The 18,254-nt window shown below is 43.5% G+C and overlaps 1 protein-coding gene across 3 annotated transcripts in view; it reads right to left on the reverse strand.

Annotated features, from left to right (window-relative positions):
* Positions 1-18,254, reverse strand: part of atp1a2a (ATPase Na+/K+ transporting subunit alpha 2a) — an 80,835-nt gene that overhangs the window by 41,611 nt on the left and 20,970 nt on the right. For all 3 annotated transcript variants that reach the window (XR_016116444.1, XM_089008349.1, XM_089008350.1), the window contains exons 10-13: positions 18,001-18,110; positions 9,974-10,108; positions 3,185-3,264; positions 1,507-1,616 (exon numbers count right to left, since the gene is read on the reverse strand). Coding sequence is in view for 2 of the 3 variants with exons in the window: in XM_089008349.1 (XP_088864475.1) it covers positions 1,507-1,616; positions 3,185-3,264; positions 9,974-10,108; positions 18,001-18,110 (435 nt within the window). In the remaining variant the exon portion in view is untranslated. The remainder of the gene's footprint in view (positions 1-1,506; positions 1,617-3,184; positions 3,265-9,973; positions 10,109-18,000; positions 18,111-18,254) is intronic.

Genomic DNA, 18,254 nt, shown 5'->3' on the forward strand with positions numbered 1-18,254 from the left:
TATGCGCGGAGCTGGCAGCCCTCCAAACGGGAGAGGATATTTTTGACCAAGTATACCAAACCATGGAGAAGTTGGACCTGAGTTACAGAAATGTGATGGTCTGAAAGACGCATTCAAGCCCAAAAGTCTCGTTGACTTCTATGCCGCCCTCAAAAGACACATATCCAAACATCAAAAAACACGCAATGAAAATGTCCACAGTTTTTGGCAGCACGTATATCTGGGAGAAAAGCTTTTCTCTCATGAAACTGCTGAAATCTCCGATGAGATCAAGATTGACAGAAGAACATTTGCATTAGTGCTTGAGACTGGCTGTAACTAGAATGCAACCTGATATTCAACTTCTCACCAGCCAGATGCAGACCCACAGTTCACACTGATGAACATACATCACTTGAATGAGTCATTCTGAGCATAAATAAATAAAATCATAATAAAATCTACTGGGATAAAATCCATCTTTACAGCCATACTGGTAGTGAAATGTATTGTGCTGTGTAGGTGCTGTATCACTTAGTTCACTTTCTCAATCTGCTTCCTTTGTGGTTTTCACAGGGAAGTTAATGAGAGAGAGGTGCAAACAGCGGTGTCTACAAGCCTACTGGAACCTACAGAAGGATTATAAGGAAGGAACACAAGAACTTTAAGAGACTGCTCATATATGTCAGAGAGATTCTGCTCTGACAACTGAGCTGAACTTTTATCTGTTAAGATTGTGCATGGCACAACAGAAAGAACACAGAGAGAGTTATTTAGTTATTATTTATTTCATAAATAGTGTTATTTATTTCCAGTTTTTCTATGAAGAACCCAGAGAGTTATTTAGTTATTTATTTCATAAATAGTGTTATTTCCTGATGTTTTTTTTTTCTGTGAAGAACTCAGAGAGGGTTATTTAGTTATTATTTATTTCATTAATAGTGTTATTTGTTTCCTGACTTTTTTCTGTAAAGAACCTGCAAAGGATTATTTGATTATGTGTGGCTTTCTGGAAAACAATTTTTTAAGCTCCCTTACGATCGTCACACTTTTTCTGTTACAAACTCACACCGGCCCCCCATCACAGAAGGGAAAAGTTATGTGGCCCTCACAGGAAAAAGTTTGGGGACCCCTGGTCTAGCGTCTGTGCTTTGTCAAGGTTTGGAATTTATTGCAAGATTTAGCATCCAAGGTGTGATTTCTTGCACGAATAATCAATGGCGTCATCTGCCATCACCTTTAAGTATTTTTATAACAGATTTACGTTGCAGGTGATAAATTCTGGCAGCAGCTGTAAATGTGTCTCCAACATTTTGTGTCTCCTCAGCATTTGGCTGCGTCCGAGCCAGAGCGGCGAGTGTTCTCATTTGGATAAAGTGCAGCGATAAACACGCCGCACTTCTTACGAGGGACATTTGGCTCAACTACCCTCTTTGCTGAGGAGATGATAAAAGATAATGGAGACCCCCACCCCACCCTGCGCATGCTATCTTGTATCAACTACCCAGCGGGTAACAAAAACACAACCGAGTACTCTTTCTCCCAGTCCGCCCATCTCCATGTAGGCGTTCTGGAAGGCGTCCCTCCACTTGTCGTCTATGGCCTGCTCCTGGCCGTGGATCATGATCCTGCTGCACCTAGAGAAAAATAGAAAAGGGGGAAAATAAAACAGCCCCACCCATTTGCTCACGAGACTGACATACGGAGGCCGTAGTTCAAACTGTCAGCAAATATCAAGGCTGAAAAGTACAGGTAACATCCGAGTTACGACCGGGTTCCGTTCTGACAAAGCGGTCGTAAGTCAAACGGTCGTAAATCGAAATATATATATATATATATATATATATATATATATATATATATATATATATATATATATATATATATATATATATATATATATATACATACATACTACTTGTTCGATATTGTCACATTCGGATTCACAGCTGGGGGCGGAGCCACGCCTCCACGCTTCGACCACCTCCATCAGGACAGTGCGTACGAAAACGGGGCGCTGTCAACTTGTATTTGTACTTTGTATTACCCTGAACTTTCTATATCTTCGGTGCTCGGTCCGACCCCCCCCCCCCCCCAGCCCGCAATACTTTCGGGATTGTTGCTCTTCTGCACCACCGTGTGCGAGTTGCTCTTCGCCATTGGCATATCCCATTGCCCCCCCCCCCCCCCCCTCACTCGTCGTTTTTGGTATTCTTTATTTTTGATTATTCCCCTGGTCCTCTTTTTGGGACCAGCGCTTTGTGTTGTCTCTTAATAAATCATTCTGCACGGACCTCTGTCTCTGTCGCTTGTTTGGGGATCCAGACATTCAATTTCGGAACGTGGCAGATCTAAACAAGAAGGACTATCTCGAGTCTTTTATTCTACCGAAAGCATCACAAACACGCTACGGAGTTCAACAGCGTTGCCGGCTGTAGTGGTGGCAGGCGAAGAATAAAAAAAAAGTCTAGCGGTCGTGGTCGTAAGTACAGGTGGTCGGAAATTACGCCGGTCGTAAATCGGATCTTACCTGGATATACTGAGCTCTGCAGCATAAAGAAACCGTTTTCCAGCATTCAGTTTTTATTTATTATAAATAAAAAAAGTAAAAAGTTTGGTGATATACTTTGGTGTGCAGCATGAGCCCCTTTTTTTCCAATTCCATAATAACGGGTCCAATTAAATGGCTACCCCATTTAATTGGGTGGTATTAGGTATTTTATTTTATTTTTTGAAAAGACATGAAAACATCAGGCAAATGCAATGCCAATCAAATGTTGTAACTCTAATTCAGCATCAAGGAAAAAATACGTTATTCTATGAATTTAGATACACACACACAGGTTTTTTTAAAATCAGAAGACTAACCTGTTATCGGGATATTTGGCCTTAAACTGGGCTCAGAAAACCAAAAGGCAATGTTGGCGGGCCAAACAGCAAAAATACTCTATTTTTATACACAAAACTAAAACTATTTCAAAATCAATATTTTACTTTGATTTCTCAACTTGTCATGTATCTAGACTCAAAACATAGGATTTGATCATCTGGTTTGGTCTGCACAGGCCTCTGACTGTGGCAACACCTCCTGGAAGCGATTCCTCTCACTGGCCCTTTCAGAGAATAAAGGCCAGGGCAGCTTTCCAGTCTTTTTCCACATTGTGTGTACATGAGTCTGCCATTGATCCATTATTTATACACCAACCTGTCCAGGATTCTCTCCGGCGCTCCCTTCATGACCAGAATATGACCGGAAGGATTGTCCTCTGCTTTATGGATGGAGAGCTTTAGGAGACGGGTGGGTTGAGGCAGTGTAGGTAGTAGTGAGATAGGATAAATAAATCGTTCTCCCGTAATGCTGCGGCATGCCACCAAATAAAATACACATCAACGATCATAAATGATTTAAATGGTAAATATTTACACCGACATGTATTTTACTCTAAGCCCCCCCCCGCTGGAAGGGAAAGAGCACCACTAACTAATGACATCCATTAAAGTCGATGAAAAGGTTTCTTCAGCCGTCATCTGTACTTTTTTGAAGGTGTCGGACGTTTCGCTTCTTATCCAAGAAACTTTGTCAGCAAACTAAAGTCTTACTGTAACTGGCGGGTATCTTGTCATTGTTTGCCACGACAACAAAAATATAATTTATTTAGACTTGTTCTATAAAAGTGTTTAATGTTTCTATGCGAAACTTTATGTGTGTGTTTTTCTAAAAATCGTCTTCGATACTTTATTTATAATGTTTGTCATTGTCGCTTCCGTGTCAGGTGTTTTAGACAAAAGCGAGTATGGCGTGACAGACGGAACGAAAGTCTCGAGAGAGAGACACAAGGAGAGCAACTGTTCGATTGAAAACGACAGTCTCGAAAGAGAGACACAAGGAGAGCAACTACTCGATAGAGAACGACAGTCTCGAGAGAGAGACACAAGCAGAGCAACTGCTCGATAGAAAATGACAATCTCGAGAGAGACACAAGCAAAGCAACTGCTCGATAGAAAAGACAGTCTCACGTCTATGTCAACGTTTATCTACTTTCTGTTAATAAGGTGCACACGTTTTCACTGTATCTACCCCGGTCAAGGAAGACGCTTCGTACTGATGTCACAACGTTTATTGTGAAACACTTGAACACCGTGAAAACTATAAAGGACATTAAAACAACATTACAATAAGTTCGACAAAACATTCAGTCAATAAGGAAATTAATAACGTACCGTGTGCACTTTATTAACCGAAAGTAGATAAACGTTGACACAGACTTGAGACTGTCATATTCTATCGAGCAGTTGCTCTGCTTGTGTCTCTCTCTCGAGACTGTCGTTCTCTATCGAGCAGTTGCTCTCCTTGTGTCTCTCTTTCGAGACTGTCGTTCTCTATCGAATAGTTGCTCTCCTTATGTCTTTCTCTCGAGACTTTCGTTCCGTCTGTCTCGACGTACTCACTTTTATCTAAAACACCTGACACGGAAGTGGAAGTGACAATGATTATTATAAATAAAGTATCGAAGACGATTTTTAGAAAAACACACACATAAAGTTTCACATAGAAACATTAAACACTTTTACAGAACAACAAGTCTAAATAAATGATATTTTTGTTGTCGTGGCATCCAATGACAAGGTACCCGCCAGTTACACTTACTGCAGGGGTGTCCAAAGTCGGTCCTCAAGGGCCGCCGTCCTGCCTGTTTTCCAGCTCTCCCAGGAGCAACGCACCTGATTCAAATCATCAGGACCATTTTGATGCTGCTTCAGAGCTGGCTGATGAGCTGATCATTTGAATCAGGTGTGTTGCTCCTGGGAGAGCTGGAAAACAGGCAGAACAGCGGCCCTTGAGGACCGACTTTGGACACCCCTGTCTTACTGGTAGTTGAGGCCCTATATATTTCCCTACTATCCAGACATGGCGGTGCCGGACTCTGCTATGATAGGTCCTTGCTCTCAGCTTGGGAGCAGAGGACTACCCACTGCAGCTGCTCCACTGATAGTTCCTGTCGTTCTGACTAACGACTGGCCTGATTGCCCCATTTCAACCGGTATCACCTCATCAGTACAGTGAGACCTCAATTTACGAACACCTTATATTACGAATTTTTCGTCTTACAAACGTCAAATTTATGAAAATTAAACCTTATAATAAGCACTATTTTCATATTACACATCCACCACTGCTGGAACACCAAAGCACACGACCTTCGGATCTGGCGGAGTGATCTTCGGCGGAAGCACACGACCAAACAGCGCTCCAGCCGGCGCTATTTTCCACACCCCCTCTCTCTGAATTCACACGTCCATCGCCTCCGAGGAGCTTTTTGCAGATAATTTGACTATTATGGGACCGGAAAATAAACACCACAGGCTCATGTTCAGCCTCAGTTCAAATGTGGTGCGTTACAATGAATAAATTGAAGAAACAACCAGCCGTACACGTCTGCTCTGTTTATTTGTCATCCAAGACTTGGGGTGAGTTCAGGTTTGAGAATAGCGTACGCCTTCTTATGACTCTAGGCTGTTTGGAAAGCATTGTCTAACAGTTAGACAATTTGACAATTAGACAAATGTTTGTCCCTGCTCATTCAGTTAGACTCTAACTGAATGAGCAGGGACAAACACTTGCCAACGCTTTTGTGTTGCTACACTTGAACGCACCCCCTGTCAAGATGCGATAGAAGTGATTGTGATTGGCTAAAGGGTAGAGTCATGTGTCATGGTAAGCCAATCAGAGCTAGTGTTTTCACACACACCGGAACAGTGTGTCAATAGTCACGCTAAATTGTCACGTGCGAGTTGACAGTTGGGGCGGGGCCGCCGCTCGCGACACTTCAATTTCATTTCATTTCAACCAGTCACTGTCACATGATTACGACGAAAGTTAATCGCTGTGTCTTGTGCTGGAAAATCCAATAGTTTGCTTTGCACGAGGTGATTGTTAGACACGATCGCGTAAGTTTGTTGCTTTCCGGTTTCCGATTGCGAGCGTGCCATTTTATTCGCCTCGCCCGCCTTCTTTTGTCGCGTTTTATTCCGCGTCTGTGGAATCATCGGACTCGTGCATTTTGCTGTAATAAAATCTCTGCCAGCACCTACGGGACTCGAAGTGAATGCAGATGACATCAAGGAGCTTGTTGCTGACCATAATGAGGTCATCAACACAGAGAATTTGATTTGCCTTCAAGAGGACAGGCAGAAGCAATCCATTCAGCAGTTGATGTGCAGGCTTTTATTGAACAGTTCCATCCAGAAAAGGCTATGAGAATCCTCAACATGATGAATGATAATGTGATGCCTCAGTTTCCTAAGACCTTACAAGTCAGAAAGCAACAAGTGTCAATTAAGAGCCATCAATGACCATCACAAATGTAAATAAAGTGACTTTATTATACAGTGCAGTGTATTTGTTTCATTACAATAAAATAGCACATTCATTATACATAGGATAAGGTAGGTTGTGTGTAGTTTTAAGGCTTATTTAGTTGAAAAGTATATTTTATGGAAACCCGGGAACTGATTATTCCCATTTTAATGGTTTCCTATGGGAATTTTTTTTTAGAGACACACTTTCCGCCTAACACCCTATGTCTGGGAACCAATTAAATTGTAAGTTGAGGTCTCACTGTATTACTAATCCTATGTTGCCTAAGCAGGCTATTGTATGAACGATCCAAATTGAACCTCACCCCACCAAACCGGTTTAATGAAGGATTTAGTTGTTTTATGAAAATAGCTTCTTTTACTCCCCGGATAAATGAGGCACCACAACAAAACCAAAGAGAGACAAAAGGGTAAATTTCAAAAATTACTTTTACTGAAACAATCTCAGCTACTGGTAAACATGCGTAAAATTAGGAATGAGCAGATTTCAAGGAAGAATTCGATCAAAATTTTGTCAGACAGAGATCTATCTCTCAGAGACAGAAAAGGCTGTACTAACCAAAGGTTTAAATTTCTCAGTAACTCCTAAAACAATACCTACAATAAACTACATCACAGTTACTGAATCGGCTATTAAAAATAAACTTTCGTATGCAGAGGCAGATGATCTACGCATTAAAATATCAGCCCTTCTCAGTAGTGCCAAACTACCTCCATCCAACATAACATTAGAAGAGAGAAAGGCGTTAAATACTCTACAAACAGACAAAAATATTACTATTTTGCCAGCAGACAAGGGCAGATGCACAGTGCTTCTCAACACATTAGATTATGAAGACAAAATAAATAGGTGAATAAGTGATTCTAACACTTATGAGCAACTAAAAAGGGACCCTTCCAATAGATACAAGAAAGAACTGATAGACTGTCTCCAAAAGTTTGAGAAAGGTAAACATATAGACAAACAGATGTATTTTAGATTATACCCGGGAGAGGCCACGCCATGTATCTGTGGCCTGCCAAAAATACATAAAGAATGGTTCCCCCTCAGACCCATTGTTTGTAGCATTGACTCCTCTACTTACAATGTAGCCAAATATCTAAAAACTATCTTAGCGCCGTTGGTTGGGAAGACAGAATATCACGTAGAGAACACCACAAGGTTTGTAGAGAGTATCAAAGACCTCATATTGGAACCTGAGGAAACATTGGCATCTTACGATGTGACTTCTCTCTTTACATGTGTCCCAACCCCAGCAGCAGTCTCAGTGGTGAGGACGAGACTGCTGGCAGACATTTCTCTACATGAAAGAACCAAACTTAAACCAAACCACATCTGCTAATTATTGGAAATTTGCCTTAATACTACGTATTTTCAATTTAGGGAAATTTTTTACAAACAAATTCATGGTTGTGCTATGGGCTCACCAGTTTCACCCATAGTGGCGAATCTGTACATGGAAGAGGTGGAGAAACAGGCCCTCACATCCTTCCCGGGGACAAAACCTAGACACTGGTTTAGATATGTGGATGATACTTTTGTCGTAATTAAACAATAAGAAATTCAATCCTTCACAGATCACCTCAACTCGGTAAACTTCAACATTAAATTTACTCGTGAGGACATTAAAGAGAACCAACTAGCCTTTTTGGATTGTAAAGTAAGTATAACAGATGACAGAGCACTAAAAACAGAAGTCTTTAGGAAGGCTACGCACACTGACCAATACTTACTTTTCGATTCTAACCACCCTTCACAACACAAACTAGGAGTTATCAGAACCCTCCAGCATAGGGCTAAACTAATACCAACAAGCGTTGAAGGTATAGAAAAGGAGTCAAAACACATCAAGAGAGCACTCACAAACTGTGGGTACCCTCTGTGGTCATTTCACAAATGTCAGAAAGAAAGAATGGGGAATGAAACCAAACAGTCTGAAGATACAAAAAGGAGAGGAGTAGCAGTACCTTACATTGCAGGAGTTTCTGAAAAACTACAAAGAGTCCTTTGGCAACACATAATTCCTATTTATTTCAAACCGATAAACACTTTAAGGCAAAAATTAGTGCATCAAAAAGATAGGCTGCCAAATGAAAAACAAAGTAATGTAGTTTATTCCATACATTGTAAGAATGAAAATTGTAAAGAGCAGTACATTGGGGAGACTAAACAAATTCTCAAAAAAAGACTTTATCAACATCGCAGGGATAATACTAGTGGGCCTCAATCGGCAGCACATATGCACCTAAAAGCTAGCAACCACTCATTTGACGACAATGAGGTTAATATCTTAGCGAAAGAACATAGATGGTTTGAAAGGGTAGTAAAAGAAGCGATTTTCATAAAACAACTAAATCCTTAATTAAAACGGTTTGGTGGGGTGAGGTTCAATTTGGATCGTTCATACAATAGCCTGCTTAGGCAACATAGGATTAGTAATACTGATGAGGTGATATCGGTCGAAATGGGGCAATCAGGTCAGTCGTTAGTCAGAACGATAGGAACTATCAGTGGAGCAGCTGCAGTGGGTAGTCCTCTGCTCCCCCCAACCAGAGAGCAGGGACCTATCATAACAAAGTCCGGCACCGCCATGTCTGGACAGTAGGGATATATATATATACGGCCTAAACTACCAGTAAGACTTTAGTTTGCTGACGAAGTTTCTTGGATAAGAAGCGAAACGTCCGACACCTTCAAAAAAGTACAGACCACTCCTGTACGACTGAGAGCTTACACAGACGCATCCCTTAAAGTGAATCAACGCCTCAGGCTGGGACCGAGAAGCTGATCCGCTCCGATCGATTAGTCGTGCCTGGAGGTATTCTCAGGCAACAGAGCCTTTCTGTTTTCATTAGCTACATTACAATCACAGTGATACCTCAGCTTATGAATGCTGTAGCTTACGAACTTTTCACCTTACAAACATTAAATTTGCGAGAATATAATCTTGGCATACAAACTAGTTTTCGGCAAATGAACCAAACCACCCGGAGCGCCACCGTTGCTGGCGGACGAGTTTTCAGCGGAAGAACACCAAGCCACACGGTCGAACAGCGCCACGGTGGCTGGCGGAATAATTTTCATCACCCCTTTCCTTGAGTGCATATGTGGTTTGTTATCAAGGATACTTTTGCTATTATGGGACAGAAAAGCAGCTGCCGGGGACATTGTGAGTGAGGGTATTATCGCCGAGAAAGCACGACAACTTCACTCGGATATCATCAAGAGGTAACCTGGAAGTTCGTCATCCATTGACAACTAAAATCACAAAGGTAAATAAAACGACTTTATTATACAGCACAGTGTATTTCTTTAATTACAATACAATAGGACATTTATTATACATAAAATAAGGTATATTTTGTGTAGTTTTAAGGCTTATTTATTTTATGGGGACCTGGGAACGGATTATTCTCATTTTAATGGTTTCTTATGGGAAATAAATAAAAAAAACTTTTTGCCTTACACACATTTTCTGGAAACCAATTAAGTTCGTAAGCTGAGGTATCACTGTAAATCTTCAAAGAGGACAAGTCAGCTTGTTGCTACCGGAAACGTTAAAAAAATTTTAATGTCAAGTTGGAGCCAGTACTTTTTTTAACAATGTGGTTTTACCTGATATTTGTTGGTGGAATTGAAGGGGATCTCAGCCACTTTGCTGTTAAGGCCTCGTATCTTTTGAACACTGCCGCAACTAAGCTCGATGCACTTTAGCAACGCTGATTCAGACGCGTCACCCACCGTCTCTCGCTGCAGGAAGGCACATCCACCCACAAATACACTCATTAGCAATTCAGCTTGAAAGGAGAGTTGTCTTTGGAGCAGCGGAAGCTTTTGTCTCCGGGTGTTCTTTAATTGATTAAAGTTGCACCCACGGAGAGGGTTGTTCACTCGCATTATGCCTCTTATTAATAATGCAAAGTAGAGCTTAATAACATTTGCATCATGAAGTCGTCAGGCCACAAATCTTGCACTTCATGACAATGATAACATAAATAAAGAATGAACAAATATGACACTCAACAACGAAGCGGACAGAAAAAAAAGATCAACCAAGGTCACAAACAATGCTAACAACAATGCTACTCTGCTAACAATTGAGGAGTTAATCATACTAGGCCAGGTGTCGGGAACCTATGGCTCGGGAGCCATAGATTCTTTTGATGATTGCATCTGGCTCGCCGATAAAACTAAATACATATTCTCGCCTTTTCACTGTTCATTTCCTGTTTGGGCGCAATTTTGATAGGATGATACTGACCTATGGCTGTTGATGTCGAAACAGGTAAACACCCCCTTTTAAATAAGCCCGACGAGTAAAAAAAAAAAAAATCAGGAGTATCATACACTTCAGGATGAATGGACGGAAGGATTCGCCTTTGTGGAGAGAAAAAGTTAAGCCGTAATTCTAATTTGCAATGAAACAATACCATGAATGACAGTTGAATATTATTGGCACTTTCACAAGCCCCAAGCTAACGTTGTCATCAATATACTTCTGTGAGAGACAGCAGAAAGCAAGCGTGCAAGCTAATGAGCAGTGTGCAGGCTAGCTAGATGTAGCTTCACGTATGGACCCGGCAAGTTGACTTTGATTTCGATCGTTTGGCTGGATTTTTTTTTTTTTAACAATCATGAGGAACGGAAAACTATTCATATGAATGGTGAGTATTATCAGTTATTTTAAATAATGTATTCTGATATTTTGTTGAAATCACGTGGGCGTGTGCGCGTGTGTGTGGCTCTCACTGAAAAACATTTCGAAATATTTTACTTTGATGGCTCTCTTAGTCAAAAATGTTCCAGACCCCTGTACTTGGCTCGAATATTTTAAAAAGGAATTTAAAAACGGCACTAAAGCTACCAGTTAACTTGATAATAAAATACATAGCATGCTAGCAAACAAAGAGCTATGGTGGCACAATTAAATCAATTTTAAATTATTTAAATTGATATGAAATGATAAAAGTACATGTAAAATGTTTATTATGTTCGATTCAATTGGATCTTTTTTTTGAAAATCCCAAAATACAAAAATATTATTTTAATAATTTCAATGAAAAGAATATTTAATTTAATACAACTATTACAAAAAAATATTTTTCTTGAAATTATATGATTCACAATCCCATGATGGAAAATACAAAAAAGTTCCAACCATATGCAATTTTTTTAATTTTTGCAATTCTTTTTATACCAAACACGATATCAATTAACCTATTATTTGGCAATACAAATGTGCATCTTAAAATGTATTTCATTTGAGGAGAAACCGACAAAATTAAGATAAAGAATATTACCAAATTCATGATAATGTGACCGGATAAGTGAACAGCAGAGGTCAATCACATAAATACTTCAGGGGGGGATCCATTTACTTTCTTTGGCAAGATGATTAATTTATATTCACACATTATCCACATCACATATTATGTACTTATAAAATCTAATGACACCTTATTGAAGAGGCTGATTTTTACAGTGTTATGTAAAGCAATTAAAGTCCACTCCGGTGGCAGCTCTATTTAAGTGGTATTTAGACCCTAATAATAGAGTTCTGGGAAGGCTTGTCTGCTCCTTGCTGACACTCTGCATTTAAGTGTGAAAGTAGCAACGCTTTTTATGCACTTGGCTGGCGACACCTGTGGAGCTCTGAAAGACTCACGACGGTAAGAAAGAAAAAAAAAAGTTAAATGGTGAGGTAAGAAAGAAAATAAAAGTTAAATGGTGAACAACATCCAAGTGGAATACGTTGTGATAATAATGTTCCATTTCCCTTTTTTTCTAATTTGTACCCTGTTTGGAGTTGGGCTTCTTTGACCTTGCAAAGCTGTTTTAATTGTTGCATTACGGATTATTATACGATGGACTACGTCTGTGTCGATACGATGGAGTAGCAATTGGACCCTTGCAATTGAAACCAGAGGGCAGCCATCCTATGTTGCCACCATGACTGACAGACAACCAGTTCCCTTTTTTTTAAAAGATTATCAGTGTTGAATATGGCGAGTTTCGGTTTATGTTTCACGCCATTTTCTTTCATTTCATTGTTCATATGTTCAGACAAGATAATGCAGAGAATTCCTGTCAATAACAACAAGAAATAACTTTAGAAAATCTCTAAGAGCATTCGTATCGATGAACTGTGTGTTGTTCTTTTCCCAGACTTATTGGTACAACTGTACACCACACATTGTATTTTTATTGTAAAGACAGAAATGTAGACATACTGATGTAAAATGGCAACTGGTGACTTCAGGGCCAAAGTGGTATTATTCTTAGTCCATTCATACAAATCTACATTTAGCACCCAACAAATGGGGCAATGGCTGGTATGCTAGGAGACAACATGCTAATAGCTCAATTGAGACTCATAATACTAAGCAGAGCGAGTGTGAATGCTGATCCATCATGGTTGTGCCTTACCCTCTCACCAGGTAGTGACTATAATGTTCATGAAAAGAACAAAGCGTAGTAATAATTTTACAAAAATGTAATTAATTGACAACTAGTCAATTATTAAATTAATCAAATACTATTTTGATAATCAATTGTTCAAAGACATGTTTGACAAAAACCTGTCCAAATCCTCTCATTGTGCCTACTACCGCATTTTCACGACCATAAGGCGCATATAAACGTCTCAGATTTTTTTCAAAATGTGCGGTGCGCCCTATAGTGCGGACGTATTAGAGACCACCATGAGGAGGACGCGGTAAAGAAAACGAGGGGTGTGTGTGGGCGTGGTTTGTGTATAAACGAACAGGTATGTGCTTTATGTAGAACATTGCTGTTTTAACAACCCTGAAAATGGCAAAGAGACATGGTTATGAAGCTCAGTTTAAACTGAAGGCTACGCCGAGGAACATGGGAATCGAGCCGCCGTGACATAATACGTGGACATAAGGCAAGGTCCGGAGTTGGAGGAACGGCCGGCGAATGATTCTGAAAAGCTAGCGAAAAGCCTTCGTTTCCTGTTGTGCTTACCTGCCCTGCCAACGGAGAGAAACTCCTGCCGATTGGGATTTTTTTTAAAGAAAGACTTTGCCTATAGAGACATTTCCAGCAGCGTCATTCTTAAGGCAAACGAAAAGGGCTGGATGTTACGCCACAGTTTGACAATGGATTGCGGATGCTTGGGCTAACGTGTCTGCTGGCACGGTGGCTCGAGTTTTCGGAAAAGTCGGTACAGGTAATGTGCTCTTTTTTACCATGCCGACGCCTATTGAGTGATGATTACAAAATGAAATTACTTTGTAATTAATAAATAAAGCACTACCAAAGTCAGTTTTGCTCCCGATCTGTTTTTTATAATACGCACACTTGCATGCCTGCGTGTTGTTGTGGGGCGGACGTACGTATCAGTGACGTGCAGTCAGTGGAGGCAGGTGAGGCAGTGCCTCACCTATCATCATGGAAAGCTGTCATGGAAATATCAAATGAAAAAATAAATTAAACAGTTAGATGTATTTAGTGATTTGTACTTTAAAGTTCTTGTCCATTTAAACTTCACCGTTTTAGGATTTTTTTCAAAATCGCTGAATTTACCCTTCAAATACTAAGTAGAGACGAGCGGTGACGTCATCAATGACATCAGTGCCTCACCAGCCATGAACCTCACCGCACGTCACTGGTACATATGGCAGTAGAGGATATGTACCGGTATATAAAATGTGCGCCCTATCAGCCGGTGCGCTCAATGTGTAAGTTAATACAGAAATGGCACACATAAACGAGACTGTGTGGCTACCGGCGACTACCGAGGTTTGGCTGAAGAAGCGGACCGGGTGCTTCTGGCGACACGGAGGTTCGCTGTGCGAAGCGTGACGGCCGAACCCCTCGGCGGAGCGGCAGCGAACATCAACCCGACCCTAGTAGCCGGAGTGGTCACGCGGAAGCGACACGAGAAAGCCCTCTGTTTTTTCCACCAGCGGTTTGGCGCCAAGGCCCGACGCTGCACACCACCCTGCACCTACGAGGCTCCGGGAAACGCCAGCGCCGGCACCCAATAGCGGCACCGTGCCGGCAACGAAAGCGAGCTGCTTTTTATTACAGACTCCTCGTCAGGTAGACGTTTTCTGGTGGACAGCGGGGCACAAGTAAGCCTGCTGACGCCCACGGCCTCGGACAAGACGGCAGGTGGATGTGGGCCTCCCCTGCGCGCAGCTAACGGCTCGCCCATCGCCAGCCTTGGCACCAGGTTGGTAACTGTGTGTTTCCACGAACGAAAATTCGAGTGGGACTTTATTGTGGCCTCGATTACAGTTCCGATAATCGGCGCAGATTTTTTATGCGCTCATGGACTGCTTGTGGACATTGCTAATCGTCGTTTGATCGACGCCATCTCTTTCGCCACTTTCCCATGTGAGGCTGGAGGGCTTGGAGCGTTGACGCACGCAAATTATTTAACGTCAGGTAACGTTTATGAACGCCTGCTGACCGATTATCCGTCGTTAACCACACCCGCCTTTTCCAATGCCGATAGAAAACACGGGGTACAACATTTCATTCCCACGGTTGGCCCGCCAGTTTTTGCCCGCGCTCGTCGCCTCGACGCGGCAAAATTGGCAATGGCGAAAGGGGAGTTTGCGACGATGGAGCGTTTGGGCATCGTGAGGAGTTCCAACAGCCCGTGGGCCTCACCATTGCACATGTTCCCCAAAAGTGACGGTTCTTGGCGGCCGTGCGGTGATTTTCGTCGGCTTAATAATGTAACCACACACGACCGTTACCCAATTCCGCACATCCAGGACTTTTCCGCACGTTTGGCCGGAGCGTGATCTTTTCCAAAGTTGACCTCGTTCGCGGTTATCACCAGGTTCCGGTACGGGCAGAAGATGTGCCAAAAACTGCAGTAATAACCCCTTTTGGCCTTTTTGAATTCCTCCGTATGGCTTTTGGCCTGAAGGGGGCGGCACAGACCTTTCAGAGACTGATGGACTCAGTCTTGCGAGGCCTAGATTTTGTGTTCGTCTACCTCGACGACATTCTTGTGGCCAGCCCTTCACCAGAGGAACACCTGTCGCACTTAAGGATGGTTTTCAAGCGTCTTGATGCGCATGGCCTTATCGTTAACCCTGTGAAGTGCCAATTTGGTTTGCCCAAGATCGATTTCTTGGGGCACCGCATTTCTCCACAGGGTGCCATCCCCTTACCCGCCAAAGTGCAGGCTGTGGTGAATTTCCCCCGCCCAGCCACAGTTAAAGCTTTGCAGGAGTTTTTGGGCATGATAAATTTTTACAACCGGTTTCTTCCTCACGCAGCCGACCTCCTACAACCCCTCTACGGCCCCTTGAGAAAAAAGAAGGCTAATGACCCCGTCGAGTTGGCCCCGCAACGAATGCAGTCCTTTGAACGAGCCAAGGAAGCTCTTGCAGGTGCAACTCTTCTGGTCCACCCAATCTCAACCGCACAGGTGGCCTTGACTGCCGACGCGTCTGATGTTGCCGTAGGGGCGGTGGTTGAGCAGCTTGTGGAGAACGAATGGCAGCCCCTTGCATTTTTCAGTCGGAAGCTGCAAGATAACGAACGCAAGTATAGTGTTTTCGACAGAGAGTTGTTAGCACTCTATCTTGCAACGCGCCATTTTCGTTTCCTCCTCGAGGGGCGCCGGTTCACCGCCTACGTAGATCATAAACCCCTTACATTCGCCATGTCCAAGGTGACCGAACCGTGGTCGGCCCGACAGCAACGGCATCTAGCGGCTATTTCCGAATTCACAACAGACATTCGGCATGTGGCCGGCAAATGTAACCCTGTGGCCGATTGCCTGTCACGCACGATCGTGTGTCCAGTCCAGCTCGGGGTGGATTTTTCAGAGATGGCCACGGCCCAATCTGAGGATCCGGACATCCACGAACTCAAGGCAGCAGGCACGGAGGACTGGAGGACGTGGCAGTGTGTGAAGCGGGTCCCGCTCTCCTCTGCGATGTGTCTACGGGTCGCACTCGTCCCGTGGTTCCGCAGGAGTGGCGTCGGCGAATTTTTGATTCAATTCATTGCCTTTCACACCCTGGCGTCCGGGCGTCAGTCAAACTACTTGGGGCCAAGTTTGTCTGGCCTGGGTTAAGAAAGGACGTCAGGAAGTGGGCAGCTGCATGCGTGGCATGTCAGTGCGCCAAAGTCCACAGGCACACCCGGGCGAACCTAGAAACTTTTCCGATTCCGGCCAGGAGATTTGACCACGTCCATGTGGACCTGGTCGGGCCCCTCCCTCCTTCGCAGGGTTGCACACATCTCCTCACTATGGTCGATCGGACCACTAGGTGGCCGGAAGCTGTCCCCATGTCCGCCACAACCTCGACAGACATTGCCCGCGCATTTCTGTCATGCTGGGTCGCACGTTTCGGCACGCCGTCCGATATCACTTCGGACAGAGGCCCCCAGTTTGTGTCCGAGCTCTGGTCGGCCATGGCGCAGTCCTTGGGTGTGCAGGTACACCGCACTATGGCCTACCACCCACAGGCTAACGGGATGTGTGAACGTTTCCACCGGTCACTTAAAGCCGCGCTACGGGGCTGCACTATCGAACGGTAACTGGGTTGACCGGCTTCCGTGGGTCCTGCTCGGGTTGCGTTCAGCTCCTAAAGAAGACCTTAACGCCGCTCCGGCAGAGTTAGTACTCGGTCAGCCACTCCGCATCCCTGGTGAATTTCTGCCTGAAGCTTCGGGTGCACCTTCTTTCCCCCTTTTGCCAGGGGAGCCCCTGGCTCCAGCACCATTTCACCACGGCGTCCCCAAAATATTAGTTCCGTCTGCTCTTAGGTCAGCCCGTTTCGTCTTCGTGCGTCATGATGGCCACCGCTCTCCCCTCCGGCCGCCGTATGATGGCCCGTTTAGAGTGCTCGAACACGGGGAAAAGAGTTTTGTGCTCGATATGGGTGGGAGAAGGGAGGGCATTTCAATAGACAGACTCAAGCCGGCTCACATAATTGCAGGCAAGGACGTTTCGCCGGCCCAGGTCCCACGTCGCGGACGCCCTCCAAAACCTCCAGCCTCTCCGCGGCATGCCAGGGTTGAGTGTCGTTCCCCCACTCAGTTCTCACCCGGATCACCTGCCCGAGCAATTTCACCTTCACCATCGAACGACGGGCTGCATAGTCGTTGTGGCAGGCTGGTCAAGCCCCCTGCAAGATTTTCGCCTTGACTGTCCTTCTGGGTGTTCTGGGGGGGGGCTGTGTGGCGGGCACTAGGACCAGACATCTCACCCAGCAGGTGTACGGGAGGGGGCGGGGTTATATCACATATATTTCACTGCAGTTTCCGTTTTGGTTCTCTTTCTACTTGTTAGCAGTTGGAATCTACTCCAATCGACCGTGTGTTCTCATTCCTCAACTGCTACAACTGCGCCTTTTCACACGGTGCGCCCTTTGGTCGTGAAAATACGGTAAGTAATTTCTATATTTCCCCATGAAAGCAAGCAGATTATCTTTGTGTTCAAACAAAATAAGACATTTTCAAAAATATTTTCTTTTTTTCTGATGAAGTCTGAAAATATATGAGATTGCATCAAATATTAACACATGATGAATGAACAGATTGGATTGTCTTCCACGTTAAATCTCCCGAAAAAAAAAACAACTAAAAAGTGTTCGTTTACTCATGAATTTAAATACCGTCATGTGCTTTGAAAATATACTCACCTTCAAAATGTCGACTCCCTCCTGTCCCGCTTTGAAGTCGGCCCGGTTACACAGGGCGGCCACGCGGGACAACGCTGCCCATGTCGCAGAACTCTTGTCAAAGCTGGAACCTGTAAGCGAAGTAACGCTGTGTGAGACTTTTTTTTATTATTATTGTTATGGGGGAGTCATGCAATGTGTATGCCAGTAGCTTAGCTCCCACATTCCACACAATAGCACAGGAGTACTTAACAATGCTGACTTTTTTTCCCTAA

This window comes from Hippocampus bargibanti, linkage group LG11 (genome assembly GCF_051943395.1).
Source record: "Hippocampus bargibanti isolate YZ-2025 linkage group LG11, ASM5194339v1, whole genome shotgun sequence".
Taxonomy (NCBI): Eukaryota; Metazoa; Chordata; class Actinopteri; order Syngnathiformes; family Syngnathidae; genus Hippocampus; species Hippocampus bargibanti.